Below are 20,784 nucleotides of genomic sequence, written 5' to 3' on the forward strand. Positions count from 1 at the left end.
AGACTGTGTCTGGAAACTCACCATCAGTATAGTCAAATTCCTTGTACGTGTACAAATACTTGGCCAGTTAATCTGACTTTTTGGGTGGTTCTCTTTATTTTTTTCTTTCAGTTTGGCCTGGGAAGTAAAAGTAGTGGGGGGGAATAAGGGGTTTCATCAGGAAGGTGTAACACAGGGGTTCATCTCTCCCAGATTGCGACTACTGCCCAGGTTCCAGCCAATAGGAGGCAGAAGAGTTTACCTATCACCTAAAGTTGTGACTTTTTTAAATTAACTGGGATTTTTCATACAATTGAAAAATACTCTTATACTTACAGTTCAAAGCTACTCTAATCAATATTTTTATATTAACATTGGATCAAATGACTGTGTGTAATGAGAGAGGTGATGAATTTGGATTTTAACTAAATGTTGGTTGTTGGTTTTATAGCCCGCAACTTTAGCCAACAGTTTAACTATCATTAGCATAATTTTAAAATTTCAATTTGTTTTCAAAACCCCACTTAAAAACATCCCTTCAGTAGCCCAGAACGGACAAACCCAGACATTGGCTCTAGAGATGGCCATTAGCGTTTGAGTGTTTCGCAGCCTTGCAACCGGCAACAACACTGCTAGATGACACTAATAAATCCTACAAGTTGGTCCTTTAACATATCTGTGCACGCTGTATGAATACAGTGTTTTCCTGAAAGTGGTGCGCGCCAAAATTAAAAGAAATAGCTCTCACATTGTCACAGATTGCCACCTGAGGGGGGCATGTGGTTTTACATTGTGTGTAAAACTTTCTCCAATTAACTTAACTCAGTTTGTTTTCTAATGAAATATCAAGAGGCTGCTGGGCTTTTGTAAAAGCCCACTGAGTGGAATACTGACTCCGCAGTCTATTCTCTGGATGAGTGCATCAGCTCAATGACTGAAAATACATCAATATTCATCCTGGCGAGTGCTTTGTACTTTATAATATCTTGCTGACAGAATCAGAGCCTCTATCAGTACCTCAGCTTGCCTACAGGGGCAGTATCATCTGTCTTTTCCACCCCCTCAAAAACCTGCACTTTTTCAGTTTTCACTCTTCTCCTGTCCTGTTTCATTACTGATATGTTGGCTGGAACTGGCATTTTATTTAGAAATGAGTACTAGTTCAACTAGTTCAGTCATTGCCAATCTCCTCAGACATGGCAGACACCTTGTTTGTCATGAAAGTTGTCAAATTTGAAGATTTTATCCACGGCTTTATCCTCCAGAATATTGCTATCAGCCCAATCGATAGAAACTGAGTCACTCCTTCATCAGACTCAGCTCATTGTTCCTTCTCATTCCCCAGCCACCACATTCCCGATCAGCATCTCTCTCTCTTTTCCTCTCCCCCAGTCTGATGCGTTACATTGGAGGGAGGAAGGAGGATCGAGTGTCTACCGTTCCTCCCATCACCTGTGAAATTTCAGAGCCAGGCCACGGTGAAAGGGGGTATTGTGTCCCCCTGATGAGGAATGCCCTTGCGTTGCTCCTCAAAGAAAAGGCTTCATTTGGCCAGGAATTTGGAGGCATCTCGAGAAGTGTAGGGGAGATTTTCTTGGGGGTGGGGATGGGAAGCTGAAGGCCTTCATAAGGCTGGACAGGAGAAGGACAGGCCTTCCCAAACTGATACTCAATATCTGGTAGATTGACATTCATGACAGAAAATCACCTCAGGACTAGAAGTGGTAATTTTTTTATTTTATTTTTTTGTGATCCTTTTAAATTTCTATCTATGACTAATGACCAACCAAACCTTTTTTATTTCTAAGAAAGTCAGTTATTGGGGACATTTTAAAAATAATTCTAAAACATAAAGCTCTTTATTTTGGTTAGCTTGTGACTTGTTTAATGATATATTGTGCTTGACTGACTTTTTAACCTACATAAAGAAGTTTGAAATGTCACATCCATTGCTGCTGCAGCCGCTGTTATTTCATATGGTGAGGCTGACACCTACTGGGGAAAGTTGGGGCTGTTGGAATATATTAAATGGTGCAGCACTTTATATTGCTAGATATAACAAACTGTGCATTATAAATACTATTATCATTACTAACATGTCTACTAATAGTTTTATTGACACATCTAAAGCACATGAATAAGGCATTTTGATATCGCTTATTCCCACTACAAAGTACAGAGTTGCAACTAAAGTCATCCTCCACCTAAAAATCAGTTTTTGTTTGAGCTTCACTGTGCACATTCTTCTCTGTGCTCATTGAAAATCTGATTTTAAGGGACGGGCATTAGACATACATTATTGTTGCAAGCAGACTGGTTATATATGTCTTACTACATGTTTGGAGGGGATATTTAACATAATAATTAATGGTAATTTCAATTCCTTTCTGACTGCCTCGGTTTGATCACTTTATTTTGAAATTACTCACAGTCATGCTGTCATCTCTGCATTAAATGTGCTGCAGTTCCTCTGTGAAAAAAACACAATTTTAAATATAATCAATCAACTCCAAATAGCTTCAAGGTAGACAGAAGACTCCTGAGCAACCGATACGCAGCAAGACGAGGAGCATTTGACAAATGGACTCCACCAAGGGCTTTATTAGGCGATTTTTCAGTAGCATTGCTAGTTAAACGTTTATTATAACGTAAGACGTAAATCTGTATCAGTGGATAAAATGAGCTGCTTGCCAGTACCTGAGCTAGTACCCTGAACTGACCTTATACATACATACATGGCTTTATATCGTGTAGGCATACATCAATAAACAGTCTCTAACATGATTAAAGTATTTTAAAATGTGTTAATTGCAAGTGTTGTTATTCTATTCTTCCTGAGTTGGACAGCAGTTACTCACTGTGGCCACCAGAGGGCACTCATAATCATACTCTCGATGAATATACAGCGCTAGCACTATTTTTTATTAAAACTACTACACAAAGTATTTTAGTGGCATCTGCAATGGCAAGACTGACAAAAAGTTTCTCCCTTTGTTTTTATTAGGCAATACTAAATTCCAAAACCATTTAACATCAATTAAGTTTAGAAAATGGGCCCAAGACATGAGCATGATACTAAAGAAAGAAAGTAAATAACAGGGCAGAAATATAGCAGATACTGTAGCAATAACCACAATATAACCCTATTTTGACATGTCAACTAAGGTTAGCTGGTGATTATGGTGGAACATTTAGCATCTAAAGAGCCAGATATTTCCACCAGGAGTCGGTGGAGACCAAGATAAACCTAAAAGGGTGAAAAAGAGAGTAAATACTGAACATTTGCCCGGTGGACAAAAACACAACTGCAGATGAATGCTAATGTTGCTCATTGTCTGCTCTATGTGTAAATAGGCAATTGCATACTCTATGTTAATGTTGTGATTAGAACTTGTTGTAAAAATGAATTAAAGATCACCATCACGAGTAGAAAGATGGAAGTGGGAGGAGCCTGCCCGCATACTCCCGTCCAGGAGGTGGCGGTAGTGCGTATTGTTACGTGTCGGCCGAAATCACCGTTAGCAGAAGAAGAGGCGGGCGGAAGTGGTGATGTTTACCGGCTGCTGCAGACAGGTTTGTTATCAAAGATAGCTTAAACATTTGTGCCTAAACGTATTAGTTTAAACTTCAGCTTGTTCATTGAATTCTCTATTTAATGTCTTGGACTAAAAGTGAAACGGTAAAGACAACCTGGAAGTCGCTGTTGTTCTGCTGTAATGTTAGCACTGAGCTAAGGTTGGAGCTAGCTCCGTGGTGCTGTAGGAGGCTCTTTATTTAAAGAAATGTAACGTTACTGTTTCCTTTCGTTACAGTTTCCTTTCGTTACAGTTTCCTTTGTGTTGCTGGTCGAAAAACGTACACATTGGATATTTAAGAAACCTTTGGGGTCAGTTCTTTAATTCGATAGTATTTGTTTTAAAGCGGGCTTCACGTTTTACAACAAATTCTTTCTACAACGTGTTTGAATGATTCACAGAGCCTTCTTATTGCACTTAGTTATACTGGAAGATGTTAAGAGTATTTTCTATACTTCATTCATATATATATATTTAAGGGTAGTAGTTATTGCTGGATGAGGTTTCTATTTTTCTGATCACTCTTTAATAAGCCAGTAGTCAATGAAACTGGAGACAGTGAAGAGGATCCTGCTGACTGCTGGCTGGTTGTAGGTGGTCTGCAGTCTGTGTTCCTGTGTTGTGTTCCTGTGTTGTGTACCTGCAGTAACTCTGTGTCTGGTGTCATGCAGGGAAATGGACAAGGATGAGGAGCTGGTCCAAACAAGCGGCTGTAAGACGCTGCTTGTCCGCCACTTACCAGCTGAGCTCAGCAAGGATGAGAAAGAGGACCTGTTGAAGTATTTTGGAGCAGAGTCAGTCAGAGTCTTCTCCAACACGGGTCGTTTGGTAGGTTGTGTCTCACCTGAATCTTTACCTCTTGAAATGGATTTGCGTTGCTGTCCATTCTGAACAGGCTTTTCCATCTCCACAGAAACATGCAGCCTTTGCAACATTTAGGAGCGAGAAATCAGCAGAAAAAGTGAGTTATTTATGTGGTGTTTTTATTTATATACAATTTTAGAAAGCCTTCTTTGCATAAATCTAGTTAGATCATATTTTATCTAAATCTGTCTGTATACAATCCCCATCACGTCTCTTTCAGGCTCTTAGCAGGCTCCATCAGTTGGAAATTCTTGACCGTACACTTGTTGTGGAGTTTGCGCAAGACCAAGATCATGTGACAGTATTAAAGGACCCACCAGTGTCACACAGGTAAGTTGAATCATATGAACTAAGAAACACTGTTTATCTGCACTGACTGTAGTCATCAGAAGAGTTACTTTTGCACTTAAATGCATGAGCTGTTTACTTCCCTATGACATAGAACCAGATGTTGGGGACTGTTGTAAACACACAGGGATGTTATTTAGAAGTTATTAGCAAATGAACACAAATCAGATTGACTAGACTGACAATTGAAACGTTGTCAGTCTTAGGTGAAAGCTGTGGTTAAGACCTTTTTTGTAACATATTTACATTTTTCCCCCTACAGTGGTAAACATGCCAAGGAAGAGCAGAAAAAGCAGGAGACCAAATTGCCAAATATTCCTCTCATAGAGACTGGCATTGCACCTAGCCTTGGGTGAGTGTTGAGTATGTGTCCTTAACTAGCTTTTGGTAGCAAGTGAGTTGAGCAAATCCGGATGTACAACTTTGTCAAAGTGGCTGAAACTATGACATTTACATGCCCCATATATACAGAGCTGGTGGGCAGTATGTCATTCTGCAGTGCGTTATATACTGAGGACATCATATTGAATTCTAGTATTTGTTCTCGCTCAGCCTTGTGAGGTACCAAATTATATCTTAAACACTTAAATATGCATGTATGACACATGCTCTCCAACCCTGATCAAGTGTTGTCAGTTTAGGCGTGTAGAGGCTGCCGGAAGGCTCGCTGACAGCAAACCTGGATGAGAATCTGAGACTAGTCAGGAACTGTCAGCGGCCTTGTGTCCAATTAGATGGTCAGGCTGCCACTGAGCGCCTGACAAGCTGTCTGTCCTGCCAGTTGGTGGGACCAGGTGGTCTTTGATACCTCTCGCTCCAGTACTGACTTTCTATCCTGTCGTGTGCTAAAATCTGGATCAGCCAGTCTTCACCCCTTCCTGAGAGGATGCAGTTGGCTTTATTATGTATTTGTAGTCTGAATCAATACTACACTGATTGTTTATCGGAAGCCCGTAACGTGGATATATTCTGTTGAGTTATCCTGTTTGGGTTCCATACAAGTGTTAGCCAATAAATGTTTTATTCTTCTCATTGTGTATAACAGTAGAGAATTCTGGGACATTTTCTAACTGACAATAATGTATTCAGGGATAAATCTAAGAAGAAAAGCTGATGTCTGAAAGGTTATTGTTGTTAACAATTCATGCTTTTAAATGTTTCTATATGGGTGTAGTGATTGCCTCACTGGATTAATGTATCGGTTATAAATTATGCAGACGTCCCCTCATTGATCTGCTGAAAGAAATCTAATCAATCTGAAATGCTCTGAATCCAACTCATAGCAATTGTTAGAAACCACATAATATTTTCGTTGAGGGTTTTGTCTTCCCAGTGATCATCATGCTGGTGACTAACGTTAACAACACTGCACTTTATACAAAAGTGTGGTAGACAAAGGAGATTTTCTTTTTCAGTGCACCCCAGCCCTAAAATCTGACATCTGGCAGCTGTTGTGAATTCCTCATTCCACTGTTAATGTATCCAACCACCTGCTGGGGCAACCTAGAATTTCTAGCAGTGAGCAGACAACAGGATAAGCTGTAGCTGGTAGCTGATGCTAGTGTTAATATCTTATTTGGGGGTTGGTGATATGCAAGTAAAAGTTCATAGACATAGTCTATGTACTTTTATAATAAATCTAAAGAATTCATGCAAATTGAATTGAAAACTACACAATAAGTGGATTAAAATAAGGTAGATCATCAAATTCATGAAGAAATCATATAAAAATTCAACATTATCATAAAGAAAGCCTGCTCATTGGTTTGTAACATTGCCTACAATAGCATATACCTCAAACAGTTGTTCTTTAACAAGCTTATTCCAAAACATTTACTATATATTTGCCAGTTACTCAGTAACTGTTATAATTTAGCTGCTTGTTCCTCACAAGTTAATTCCCCAAATAGACACTGAACTCAAGTGGACAAGCTACTTGACAGACCGGGAACACACATTTTGATTTCAAAACACAGGACCATACGAAATGTAATTTTCCAAACCAGGGCACTGAATCTACAGAAGTTTATTGCATTTACTTGCAAAAAAAATGGATTTGTTTTTCTGAATGAACATCTTATTATCTCATAATTATAAGATCATTTTTCATCGTAAAAAAAAAAAAAAAAATTCTCTTCTGCTTCTCTGAATTAACAAGATGCCTCTAGCATGCTCTCCATGCCCAGGTCCGGCTATCAGCCTCCTGAACCTAAGCCAAATCCTATATCCAGCATCCAGCATGCTCATGCAGGGCTCAGTGTTGCATATCCCTATCCCGTGGAGATCCAGGGGGAGGAAGGCGTGGTCCATGCCCACGGCCAGTGCCTGTTCTCAGCTGTCGTCCCGTGTCCACACACCACAGGATGTGGAACACCCAGTCTCCGCACACACTCTCTCACACACACACACAGGAGCACAGCCGAGAACAGACACTTGGCCTAGGGCACATGAAGCCTAATGTTACTCTACACTAATGTTACTCACTTCTGTGGTTTATCCGTGAAGTGTACGCATTTGCAGACTGGAGTCTATGTTAACATTGACAGACAGAAAGATCTGAGTTATATGCGCTTGTTTCCTCTATGAAACATCTGTATCCTCACTGCATGCATTACTGTAAACTGTGATGAACTGGTGTGGGTCACATCTCTCATCTGCGTCGAGGCGCACCCCCAACTGTGACTGCCAGCGTCTTCTAGCCTCCAGCGAGCTCCAGCCGGCTCATGCAGGGCTCTGGCCTTAAACCCTTGGTACTGTGCAGTAGAACCAGAGGGAGGCAGGGAGATGCCTGTTCTTGGCTGTAGGGACACTAGAAGTCAACGTGAGCGAAGTGAACGCTGTACACTTCAGTATGAATCAGACACATACTTTGGTAAACCAGACTGGCACTATGACTGTTATTACAGCTGAGACCAAAATCCACTATTAAAATTAAATTACTGTTAAATTAATTGTATTTTTCTCCTAAAATTGCATTATGTATTTTATAACATGACATTTTTCACCCTGTGTTCTACCAAGCATTGTAACACAGTTATCAAATTGACATTTTAGGTTTATTTAAATTGATTAGACCCTGACCTCTGACTAATATGTCTGACTCTTTTGATCCAGCAGGGCTGACTGCTTCTTCCTCATTTCACCAACTGGCGGATTAAATACTATGCACTGTAGCCCCCACCCTAAAGTCTTTGTTTATTAAGCCTGAGCACATTTAGATTTGTTCTCTACTGCCGTATGGCTTATAAAAGTTGTTATTGCTTGAGGACCAGTCTTGCTGGTGCTGACATGGCATGCTGGTCCCAATGTCCCTTAATGGTTGGATTTTGTTGAGTGCTTGTCATCTAAAGAATAAGCTACCTAGCTAAAACTCACCGGCTGAGCCACACATGCATGTGTCTCCATTATGTTGACATGTTGTTAAGTGAGGGGGATATTGTATTTAAGGCAGCGAGTTGCAGCTACAGAGTTTCCTTATAAGTAATTTTGTCTTTTTCTCTCGTTCTCTCTCCTACAGGTTGAAATTTCAATCAAATCCCACTTTGAAATATTTATACCCACCACCTTCTAATAGCATTCTGACAAATATAAACCATGCCCTCATCAGTGTGCCAAAGTTTTATGTTCAAGTAAGTAAATACTGCTTCTTTTATATCACTTTATTTTTCACCCAACACCTGCATATCTTTGATATGCAGATGCTGGTCATTTGTGTGTATGTATTTGTATCTTTTCATACTGTCCCTGTGTTCGTACATTCCTTTTTTTGGAAAGTGGGAATTTGTACAAAAATGCAAATGTGACAGCATTTCTAGCCTTCAGATTTATATTGTGAAATGGAAATATGATTCTGGAATAAGTGTCCCAGAGGTTTTTTGAACTGCATCCAACCTCTTAAAGATCAAACAGCAAATATTTGCCTTTTAAATTTCAATTTGAGGAGCTAGTATTAATAATAAACCATAAGTGGGAGGCATGAGTTATGGGTTTAACATTTCCCTGGGAGCCGCGCTGCCTGGATTTTCACTGCTGCTACTTCCGGCACTGGCGTCTTGGTGGTGCTAGTGCGTTGCAGAGAAGCTGCCTTCCTGCTCTGCTTCACCACTGGTATCTCACTTCAGCCTCAATCTCACCTTGATCCCTGTATTTTAAATGAAAATGCAAAAGCCTTGCAATCTGTTTTACATATGGAGCCCGACTTACAGGCTGTCTCTTTGAGAGCAGCCATATATTTTTATTACCAGCTCCCTCCAGCTCTTGGTTTGGATCGTTTGATATGATCATCGCTGTTCTAATACTCATATCTCTAATTATACAGGTACTACATCTGATGAACAAGATGAATTTACCATGTCCCTTTGGCCCAATCACTCCCAGACCCCCCATGGTAAGCTTGTATACATTATATATTTGACTCAGTAGAACAGGCTAATGGTCTGATTAGCATGTAGATGCTTGTAGATGTTTGATGTTAAACAAGAAAATCTGTGTTGTTATAAGGACGCCAGTATTCAGATGTGTTAGAGAAGATGTGCAAGGAAGGAACTCAACTATTGAGGTTAACCAGTTCCCAGTTGTAGAGGACCCTCACCAATCAGCAGCTTATTGATTTAGTAACACATATCATTACCTGAAAGACTGTAGCTACCACCTAAAAATAGAAATTAAAGATTTGTCAGTGCATACGCAGAAGCACATGTGTGAGCATGGTGTACAAGGAGAGCCCAGAGTACTGAGGGCAGACAGTGGACAAGCTTATTTTCTTGCATAACGTGTATCATTGGAAATTGTGAGGAGAAAAATATGGATGTCTTACATACAGTACATTTTCTGCATTTCCTAATTTAGGAAAATAACACTCAGATCAACAAGGAATAATCCTCAGTCACAGCGCTATAAACTATACTTCTTATCACAGTGATCTGTTATTATTGGTGTAGGTAGTATTTCAACACTTTGTATATGTCTCAAAATATTGTGATTTTATTCAAACCTAATATAAATCATCCCTGCCGTGATTTTGTCCGATCGCGTCTACTATCTGCAAACCAATGAGTCCCAGTCTTTAAGCATTGCTTACCAGGCGCCTCCGCAAAGACAACCCTCATGGAATCTGTCAGTCGAACCTGGAGGCATTTGTAAGCTAAGCCATGTTGTTTTTGTTTCCTGCAGTTTGAGTTCCTGCCTCCTGCGCCACCCATGCCCATGCCCCCTCCTTTCCCTCCTAACTACCCCCCTTTACCAGAGGAGGAGATGGAGCTGTCCAGTGAAGAGGAGTCGGAGTATGAGAGTGGGGATGACGAAGACAAGGAGAGGTGAGGAGCACATAACCACTCGCATTAGAGAGAACTCTGCATAAACATTTTCTTGAGACAGAGGAATTTACTTTGTTTTGCATCATATTGCCGCTGCCAGTCAAGCCAGTGTTAATGTATCGTTCAGAAGTAATAATGTTTCTAGAAACTGAAGTGGCTCGAAGGGAAATGTCTCTAAATTCTAATGGGTGAGCTTTTTGGCTTTTTTTTGTAGGTAGGCATTTTTTCCCCCTTATTCCCTATGCTTGCTTTATTTCAGGATTGTTCGTCTGATGGGCCTGGTCAACCAAGCATGCAAGAGACCCCTGAGACCAAAAACAGCTTCAAAGAGAAAGAAGCCCAAGATCAAGGATCTACTCTATGCTCCCAAACCAGACTCTCAGAGGTACGCCAAAGGCACTCATGCATGTCACAGTCCTTACACATAGCTCATGTCGAGACAGTATTCATAGGCAGCTAAAAAACGAGGACAAAAACCTCCAGACAATAAGTCTTCCTCATAAAGACAGCCTTGTGCGACTCAGAGACTTATTGTTTCAGTACCACACACTCCCTTAATGACAGACCACAAACTGTTCTAAACTATAAATACACACACACACACACACACACACACACACACACACACACACACACACACACACACACACACACACACCTCAGTGTCTCTCCTGGCTGCATGTTTGTGGACTGGGAAATATCTGTGGTTGACCAGAACAAAATATCTCAACCCTTAAGCCGCTCAGGAGCCAGGTTTATTGTGGCTACTCTTTAGAGGCTGCTGTTGAGGGCAGTGCTGATTGTCTCTGCTGTCCTCAGTGCTCCAGCGCTGCAGCCCTCCGATGTGTTCGAGCAGCCCCACCCCGCTGGGCAGAGGAAAATTGAATTCCACATTTCGGTTCCAGAGGTGGCAGCAATAGTGGAAGGAAGTGGGCCAGGTCAGCCTGATGATAAAGGCAGAGGTAAGGGCTCTGCTTGATATTCACTTTCTGCAACTTGTAATTATTTTCATTAGTCAGTAAGTAGTCAGCACTCTCTTTTGTTGATAATTTAATACTGATTTTGTGAAATGTTATTGTGTGAAATTTATATCAGGGATTCCCAGAGCTCAAGATGATATTTCCCCAAAATATTAAATTTACAATAAAATAAAAGAGAGCAAAGCAGCAACTCCTTGTGACGAATTTCCAATCAATTATAAAAACTGTTTGATTTTTCTCGTTACTGACTGATTATTTGACATCATTCTAGCACTAATTGAGAGGAAAAGTGTCCACTACGTTATTTAATATCCCTTTGCTAGGATTAAACCATGGGTAGTGTCCAATCAGGTATACACTTGCACTCTGGGATCTCTGTGGTCTTTTGTAATGAGTTTATAAGATATATTGAAACAAGGGCATCAACTAACAATTATTTTCATTGTGGGTTATTGTCTCCATTAATCGATTAATCATTCTAGTTCTATTAAATTTCAGAGAAATAGGTCCAAGGTAGCACTTTCAAATGTCTTAGTGTGTCCAATCAGCGCTCCGTATATAAGATATTTAATTTACAATGATAGAAAACATTACACCATACTACAATAGACCCACACATTTTAGAGGCTGGAATCAGCATTTCAATCATTTGAAATTTCAGCTTAAAAAAATACTTAAATATTTATATATATCTTAATTGGAAGGAACTTGGTGCCAGTGCAAATTCGGCTCAGGCAAATTAAGATAAATTGTATTAAGTAGTGTCGTATTAACACAAAATTGCTTCTTTTACAATATGCTAGTAAAAATAAGTCAGGCTGATACTATAGTCTGCACATACATTTTGAGGACTCTGTATAAAAAGTGCACTGCCTACTCTCTTTTGAGCACTGTAAGGATTTGATTATTACTATACATCATGTTTATTATCACATTGAAGCAGGAGGTGGTTTGATACTCCTATTGACATAAGTTAAAGCCCTTACCATGGGTGAAGTCGGAGCCAAGTGTTAACACAGCAGTATATCACAGCAGAAACTCGCACCAAAAAGGTTTTACCATTATCTGTATGAGGAAATGTCATTGGGGGCACAGTCTGTGTTACTTGTCAGCTGTGCAGTTCCCCGTTTGCCTTATCTCCCTTCTCTCTAGCTACAACTCCACTCCCTGGCAAGCTCCTGAGAAGTAAAATAGATCTCAAAGTCAAACACAAAAGATTTCCTAAAGGCAGGGGAAAGATAAACTATGACAGGTGGCTTTTTGGATTAGTCTTGTTTTGGGGAAGGGGAGGGGGGTTGTGCGATCCGATAAACAAGCTATTTAAATGAAAAGGGGAGGTGGGGGACAGATAAGGAGGAGGATAATTTTGAAAGCAGTGATCTAGTTCTCTGCCGAGAGTGTATCAGAAAAGCTCCCCAACACTGCTTGCTCCAGTGCGTACACACATACATCTTATGTGGATGAGGAGCTCCCCCCCCCACCACCCACACCCTACTTGGATTTGTACAGGCTCACTGCTCTTAGTAATTTCACCTACAGCGTGTGCGCGCGCATGCATGTACTCCTCAAAAGTCTGCCAGAGTTATTCTTCCCACTGCCTTTCAAACTCATGTCTGCAAAACAGGAGTGGATTTTGATTTGATTACAGTTCTTTATTTGACATATAGTGAATGTGCTTATGGCTCACTTTTGAATTAGCAGTACAACCAGTTTGCACTTAAACATTATTTCTGCCAAATGATAGCATTTATCGTATTAAACCTAAAAAGAATAAATCATTATTTTCAACTCTGGTAAGAAAACTTAAACATCAATATGTTAAAGTAATTGCAACCAAGAGGATTTGCTTCCACTCTCCCATCCTGAGCTTGTTTGGTTTACTGGGAAAAGATAAACATAGTGGAAGTGATTATTTCACCATCTGCTATTGTTAGACACTTTGAAAACTTCCATCTGTATTTGTGCTGCAGGGGGAGTGTCCTCTTTCGGTTTTGTATCACAAAGTAATCCAGCAACTCCAACTCCAACTTGGTGGCACATTATGTGAAATGCAGTGTAGCTGCTGCCAGTGATATTGCCAAAATGAATGTTGTAGCAGCTTGAAAAATTCATTTCAATGTGCTACATATAGTGCCCTCATACTGCTCTGTGTCCCATCAGAAGTGGACGAAAGGGAGCTCAACCCCAGCAGCAGTCAGGAGGTGACAGAGGCTGAGGGTTTTGGGAAGATTTACCCCACGGCCCAGCTGACCCAACAGCAAGACGAACACAGTGACGACGAGCAGGATCTCATGTCGGACGTCATCTCCAGGAAGGAGCTGGAGAAAGGACGGCTGTCAAGAGATGGTAAACGGGACCTTTTTAAACAGCACAATGACTCAGTGGTTTTTGCCCTCACAGCAAGGTTGTGCTGGGTCCAAACTACTGGTCTCTGCTCAGTCTGCTTCCATTAACCCCCACCCTAAAGACATGAATATTGGAATCAGGAAAGTGATAGTGGACAATCAAAAATCAGACCTTGAACTTTATTTTTCAAAACTAAGAAAAAACATTGAAAAAGTAGGGAGAAATAAAAGTATCAAGTTGGGAAGTCATTTAAACATTTCATGTAAGCAAATGTTTTGTATTGGCGTTGGTTATTGTAGGTTGATGCTCAAGTTTAAAAAAGCTTTTGAATTCTATGTTTTTAAACAGCTATAACAGCCTTCTTCCCTCTCACAAATCCTATTTTGTGTAGAAATGACGCAATAACAATGGGAGCAGCAACAGTTTGTTTGAAATGCATATTAGAAATTGTTGGCAGTAAGTGTGAGCAGTGAGTGCGATCATGGCTGAACAAAAAAGAAAAGTTCCAACTGCATAAAATCAAACTAGACAGAGGAAACCAATGGATCCCTTAGAGGGAGAGGAGCTTGTGCCAAAAAGTTGAGCACCATTATTACCTTTCCAAGATTAAAATCACTACAAGATAAGGACCAAGGAGGTATGTAGAATAGTTGTTTTTCTTCAGGAATGGTACATGCTGCTGTTGGTGATTAGCTGCTGCCTGTCTTTTGTGTGTTATTATGTTAGGACCGTGTCCAATATTGAGTGCACAACATCAAAGCAATGACTACTTGTCACCAGTGGTGTCACCGAACCCTAAAACAATTATGGATTATTACTTTAAGCCATTTCCTTTGATTTTTCTGTCAAAGGAAGACACTGGAAAACAGTCTCAACCTCAATTGGATAGAACTGCGCTGTGCTTTCAACAATGACTTTATCTAATCGATGTTTTTATATTAACAATGTATCAAATGACTGCGGTTCATATGAAAGTGAGAAAATCCACAGAGAGATATTGCCCAACCCTTCAGTTCCTCTTAGCTATTTTAGCGTCTTTCAGCTCATTGTTTTGGTTTTACTGCCCACCGTTTTGCTGTTTTAGATCAGTCTCTCCACTCTCGTCAGTGACATTTCCAGACCCAAGCAGCTCTTTTCAGCTAAAAAAAAAAGCTTGAATGGACCAGCTGCATGTAAGCCGCCCAGCACCAAATAACATACAGAGTGGTAAACATATTGTAGCATTTCACAGCTAAATAACCAGATACATCATGATAATCCACAATTAATATTAGTATTTATACCTTCATTTACATTCATATTATTTACACTATGTTAGAAAAGGGTTGATGGGTGATGCAATTACAATTGCAGCTGAATCTTTGTGAAAAACAAATCCTTCTCTCTTACATTTCATCACCCTCCAACCTGAACCAACATTTGATGACAGTTGCGTTTCTGACTTGTCTCTATAATGTAATCTAAGAACAAAATAAAAGAGAAGCACAGAGTCGCAAGTTCATATTTGATAAAAGAAAAAAAAACAAAAAACATTAGGTTTTTGTTCAGGCATGTTTTCCATTCAAATGCTGTACACAGCAGCTGAGATATGACGGTCCATGTCGTATCTAAAATGAACTGGGTGGCAGGTGCTGGGATCAAACATGTAATCACTGCTTTAATGTCTCAACACATCCTGTAGTTCTCCAGTCCACTCTGACTTAAATAAAACATTGAGTGGATGCTATTGAGTTGCACCGACTTTGAATTTACCTTTATGTAGGTATAGGCAGCTCTGTGATGCTTTTACCTGTTTTTGAAATGCACCTTGCACCAAGCTTTTTTTTTTCCCTCTCTCTTTTAAAACAGAGATAAAAAGGATGTCTGTGTTTAAAAATTATGAGCCTGGTGAGCCAACATGCAGACTATACGTGAAGAATATCGCAAAGCAAGTGGAAGAGAAAGTAGGTACATTTATAGCATTTGACCCACTTCTGTGTGTTTGTTGTCACTGGATATGATGCTTATTCCATTTTCATTTATTGCTTAAGACCATTATCTGTCATCAGAACTTTGTGTTATTAAATGTCACTTTAGTCAGAGTTTGCATTGTGATGTAAATTCCCAAAGCCCACAATAACAATAGAATAATAAACAATAGAATCAACACTGCATTCATATTCATAAATGTACTTCTCCCCCTGATATTAATTATTTGTCCTGCAGGACCTGAAGTACATCTATGGGAGATACATCAACCCTTCGTCAGAAGCAGAGAGAAACATGTATGTACACTGCAATCCTGATAATCTTGACTTTATTTCTTATCGACAGGGCTTGCGTGTCACTTCACCCCATCCTGTCTCTGTGAGCTATTTTTGACTGGCAATTTGTCGCTTTCCCTTGAGAGTTTTTAGTAATTCATGCTGACTGTGTTGTGTTATTAATAAGTATCTAACTTGACGTAGAGATCATGAGGGACATTTAATGTTTGTGCATCAGCAGTACTTCAAATGAATATTCCACCTGAGTCATCAAACTGAGCTTATGTTGAGTGGAGGGCCAGACTCTGAACACAGATGTAGGTGATAAACAGGAAGGCGCAGCTCTGCCAGAGAAACAGTTTGTCCTCTAGTAACCTGTTTTCTAAATAGTGGCTTTTTTTTTTTCATGTAGAGGGTTATTACAGTTTATGTTAGTGAATTTCTTATGATTAAACATGCACTGCAAATAAGAGATCTTAGGTGTCCTAGCCTAAACCCAATCCGACCTCTGATCCTTTTCTGCGTGTCATGCCCTTTTTCTATCCCCCATTCCTGTGACTCTTCAGCTGTCTCTATCCATGAAAGGTGTACTCCTCTCCGTTACATCTACATTAACCTTTATTGTGATATTTCATTTTAAATGACAATATATCCTGATAAACAGCTGCTGTTATTAATCTGTGTTTGTGTTGATTTTGTCAGACGTCACAATCATTAAATATACAGTAGGTGAAAATATAGGTCAACGCAACAGCTTGAAATTACTGCTTGTGAATGCATTTATGAGCCACGACTGAATTACTGCTTTGTACGTGTTCAGTAGTCTGACAACAGAAACAATACAATATGTAAATGAGAACAACTTTATAGTGAATTTGGCTGTAGTAGGAGGGCAGGAGGAGACTGAGCGCAGTCACAGGTGGGGGCTACAACATTCTGTGGTCTTTAACTGTCTCTGTAGTCACTCATTTTAAATGTCCATACAGCACAGCTGTTGTCATTAACCTGTATTTATGTTGTCAGATGACATCGCAATCATAAAATAATGATTGAATCAGCCCCACTCTTGGCAAATGTTGGCTATGATGCAGTTTTGTTTGCCAAAAGAAAAATGGACAAAGAAGAAGACATTTAGCTGTTTTTCTATTGTTCAGGTGTTTCATTGTGGTATGGAACCAAATCGTGGTTAAAAAAAACAGATTTTTAAAATTGTTTGGTGAAGTCGAACTGACAGCAGCCAACACGCTGCCATAGCTTTCTGCTGATTATTTCCAGGATGTAATATTAACTTCTGTTATTTGGGTCATAGTTTGTATCAAACTGCCCTGTACTGACCAATAGATGGACCATTATGCCTGTATTTGCTTCTCTTTGGCTTGAGTTGCAAGCTCCAGAATCCACTGGTTGTAATAAACACCTTGGGCCTCTTTGACACATGATTTACAACCACTGTTTTATTTGGCTACAGAAGACTTTCCGCTGTGTACCTGCAGAATAATGTTGACTCTGCCCGGCTACAAGCTTCAAGTGATGCCTGCTTTGTTTTTTTCCCCCTCAGGTTTGACATTGTGTTAATGAAGGAGGGGCGGATGAAAGGGCAGGCTTTCGTAGGACTCCCCAGTGAGCAGAGTGCAGAGAAAGCTCTGCGGGAAACCAACGGCTATGTTCTCGACGACAAACCTCTCGTTGTTGTATCCTTTTATCCCCCTCACAAGATGAAACAAGCATGAGGACCTGGAAATCCAGGTTATGTATTTATTTGGTTGGGTTTGGTCAGTCAGAGTGTAGTATTGGGCACATAGATGTATATAAATATTAATTCAGTGGAGACATCAAAACAGGGTACTACCCTAGAGCAAACCGTTGGCTTAAAACAATGACAATGTATTCTGTTCTGTGTATGTCCTTTTTCATATCACTGGGCCATTTTACATTGAGAATTTAGGAGCTATAAACAGTTTTGGGCAGTCTTGAAAATGTATCCAGCAAGTGACCAATTAAGAAAAGACATGCGTAAACCTGGTATAAACCAATGCACTGGATCAGATGTCACTGAACATTTATAAAGGGGAAGTTAAAAGTGATGTGTGATGGTTATTAAGTGGACACCTCCTATCACAGATGTGTTGTTGGCTTTGGTCCACTCTGGTCTTCAGGAATATGAGGACTAATTTCTGGCAGCCCTGAAGCACCACCTGCTCTTCCTCAGTTCAACACTGATAATTGCACATCAACTTTTGAACTTGTCTAATGTAACAAGGCAATTGATTTTGATGCTGTTCTAATGTGCACATCATAACCAATTAGCTTGGCAACAGCATATTGGTCTTTGAGTTCAAATTATGAACCGTGAAGTCCACAATGTAATTTACTTGAAGATGTTGTCCTGCATGTAGCTGCACTCCAGGTAAGGTGATAGAACTGGAGCAACAAAAACCAATACAGAGTTGTCATTTAGTCACCATTCCTTTACTAAAGAGGTTGCTTGGAATATTAACTTGATAAAGGGGCCCTAAAGTAGTGTATCTATCAGATAAAATTGTGCTGGATTGGAGCTTGTTCCACGTGAGTCCCTTGTGCTTCGGTAGGTAATCTGAATCCAGTGTGGGAATGGCGGACCCTGCCACTACCAATAAAAACTACAGAGAGGTAACTACGGAATTTAAATATAATTTCATGAAAAACCGACATTCAGCAGCTAGCCAAGATGATTTAAATTTTATTTGTATGTTGATGATTTTTGCCTGTGTTGCACAGTTAAAAAACAACTTTAACAACTGTGCACGTCCCAGCATAAAGTATGTCTTGCATTGTGCCAGTCCTAAATACAAAAGGACAACGCAAGTGTGCTTGAAAGCTTCCAAATAGAACTCTATTGTGCTATAAGATCAGCCAAGACTGTTTTTAGGGGTGGATTCTATTTGGAGCATCAAAAAGTCGAGTAAGGTTTATCCCGGTACAGATGTCTTTTTTAGCAGTCATAGGCAGAGGACAGCCGGCCCCAGTTTAGATTCCCTATAATGATTTTTTCAGTGCTAGCCTGAGACTGCAGTATGTCACTTGCCAGAGGATTTTCAAACAGCCTGCTCCTAAAATTAGTGACCTGGAAGGAAAACCTGCATGAAATACTAGTAGTTTCAAGTTTACATTTTATTAACAGACAGCACTACAGTGACAGCTGTTCCCACATCGGGCTCCTCCCCGTTTATTTCACCTGTCACATCGACCAGCAATTTATCAATCGATGTGAATGACAGTAGCTGTCAGTGAGTAAGTGAGCCAACCTCAGGAAAGCTAGACACCCAGACTCCTTACAAGGTCCGTTTTTGGCCAGAAGTCTTGTGGCATTTATGAGCAAACAGCTGCGACCTTTTCTTAAATTAAATTCATATGAGGCGGCAAGTGTCACAAGGAAGAGGGCCCCTGTGGCTTAAAGCTGCTGCATATAACTCTGGGAGTAAAACATGACAATATGTGAGTATGTGATGGTCCGTCTGTGAACCTGTGCCCAAAGCTGAAATTGGCTTTTCAGTGAGGTTGCTGTTTTGGCGTATATTTTCTGTGGTACTGTTGGTGTATTACATTTGTAGAAAGAAAGTTACACATTTGTTGATGTCAAAAATACAATTATAGCAGTAGAAATGCAGTAACGGTTGAAACAGGAGGTTTGTTGACTATTAGGATTTAGATCAACTTCCTCTTCTTAAAAGAAACTCAAAGTTCTTGCCTGAAAAAGAAAAGAGTATGTTTTTACCTTATTAATGAAACTGTTTGCTACCTTCAGACCTTAACTATACATTCACAGCAATTTGCCAGGTCTGCAAGACCAAAACAAGATAACACAGATACCAAAAGAGGACCAAAGCAACGGTGAACTCAACAGGTGAGTGAGACACTGATGCATTTGGTGATCTGCAGGACAAAATGTATACTGATTCCTCATTATGTCGTAGTATCTGTACTGTATAGAACAAGCCTTATTATCCTTGTAATGGTGTTTTCTTTTTACATTTTTGTTTACACTTTATTTATTCAAGATGCCAAGGCTTGATATTGTGGCCCAGCAGAACCATTTGTATCCTTATTCTGGCATATCCTTTGGAAAAGAACAAAAGTAAATGGGAGCAGTTTATTTGAAGTTATTGAGGCGCAATTGGAACTTGAAACAAGTTGACCTGTATTGTAGTCTAAATTTAAAAGGACTGAGTAGCATGCTTTGTTTCTGTAGCGTATCTTAAATCCTTTGTCTGAAATACTTTGGTTAGTGTACACTCTGTAAACATGTGCTATTTTTGAGTCTCTTAAACTTCTCATTACAATGTTCTCTACCTTGTTTGACTGAATTTCAGGTGATGGGCTTCAGATGTCATCTTCTTCTTTTATTACTAAATAAAAATATATTTTATTAAAATAACTTTTGTCATGTTTTCTTCCAATCACAGTCTCAAACATATGTCACCATTTGCGGGTACACTTCAGTCAAACTATCGTAACTGATTATCTTAAATCCCAAACTTAAAGTCCTGACAGCCGAGTAAATACAGACTGGGGAAGGTATATGAGATCTAGATTGGCTCTGCAGCAGATGGTGGGCTGTCAACACAGTGGAAAAACCACAGTCCTGAAGAGACAGCAAACAAACCAAACAGACTGCAGTCTGTGGGAAATTGCTGGGACTGGGTTAGCTTACCTTTACAATCCCTGGCTGGCCCCATCTGTGTGATTATAGAGAGTAAACCTTGGAGGGTGAACTTCTCCCTTCAACACTCATCATAACTGAAGATTTGGAAATCAAATGTTGTCCTCTATTGGTGTAAGCAATACTGGGAGGGGGGGCTGGCTGCATGTCAATCACAGCTAAGTTAAAGTTCATGATGTCTGAAAGAGGGAAAAGATTAAATTGCTGTGGTTCACCTGGCCAAATGTGGACCACTTTTGTGGTTTGATGACATATATTCAATCCACCCATCATTTTTATAAAGCATCAGGTCCTTACAATGGCAACTTTGTGTCATCTCATGTTTTAGCTAGAGCTGATAATGTACTGTTCTCAGACAGTCTCAGTGTGCCTGCAAAGAGAAATCAACTCTTGTTTACTAGTACACCTACAGTTTCAGCTTATAGAACACATACA

The 20,784-nt window shown here is 39.9% G+C and overlaps 1 protein-coding gene across 2 annotated transcripts; it reads left to right on the plus strand.

Moving 5' to 3' along the window:
- Window positions 1-3,485: 3,485 nt before the first annotated feature.
- On the plus strand, window positions 3,486-20,064 carry rnpc3 (RNA-binding region (RNP1, RRM) containing 3). 2 transcript variants are annotated; one of them, XM_051411058.1, is made up of 16 exons: window positions 3,486-3,552; window positions 4,226-4,382; window positions 4,468-4,515; window positions 4,639-4,748; window positions 5,029-5,118; window positions 8,284-8,395; window positions 9,085-9,153; window positions 9,939-10,081; window positions 10,341-10,466; window positions 10,901-11,043; window positions 13,222-13,407; window positions 15,256-15,350; window positions 15,613-15,671; window positions 17,209-17,341; window positions 19,456-19,533; window positions 19,688-20,064. In XM_051411058.1, the coding sequence occupies exons 2-15, from the start codon at window positions 4,230-4,232 to the stop codon at window positions 19,522-19,524; spliced, it is 1,536 nt and encodes a 511-aa protein (XP_051267018.1). In that variant the 5' UTR covers window positions 3,486-3,552; window positions 4,226-4,229; the 3' UTR covers window positions 19,525-19,533; window positions 19,688-20,064. The 2 variants fall into 2 exon arrangements, with proteins under 2 accessions (XP_051267018.1, XP_051267019.1); XM_051411059.1 differs by lacking the exon at window positions 3,486-3,552 and having other exon boundaries at window positions 20,000-20,064.
- The last annotated feature ends 720 nt before the right edge of the window (window positions 20,065-20,784 follow it).

The sequence above is a fragment of the Dicentrarchus labrax genome, unplaced genomic scaffold (genome assembly GCF_905237075.1).
Source record: "Dicentrarchus labrax unplaced genomic scaffold, dlabrax2021, whole genome shotgun sequence".
Taxonomy (NCBI): domain Eukaryota; kingdom Metazoa; phylum Chordata; class Actinopteri; family Moronidae; genus Dicentrarchus; species Dicentrarchus labrax.

Coding starts and splice junctions, on each gene's coding strand:
- rnpc3 (XM_051411058.1), top strand. CDS start 4,230: ATGGACAAGGATGAGGAGCTGGTCCAAACAAGCGGCTGTAAGACGCTG. Junction 4,516..4,638: donor GCGAGAAATCAGCAGAAAAA/GTGAGTTATTTA, acceptor CGTCTCTTTCAG/GCTCTTAGCAGGCTCCATCA. Junction 15,351..15,612: donor CAAAGCAAGTGGAAGAGAAA/GTAGGTACATTT, acceptor TTTGTCCTGCAG/GACCTGAAGTACATCTATGG.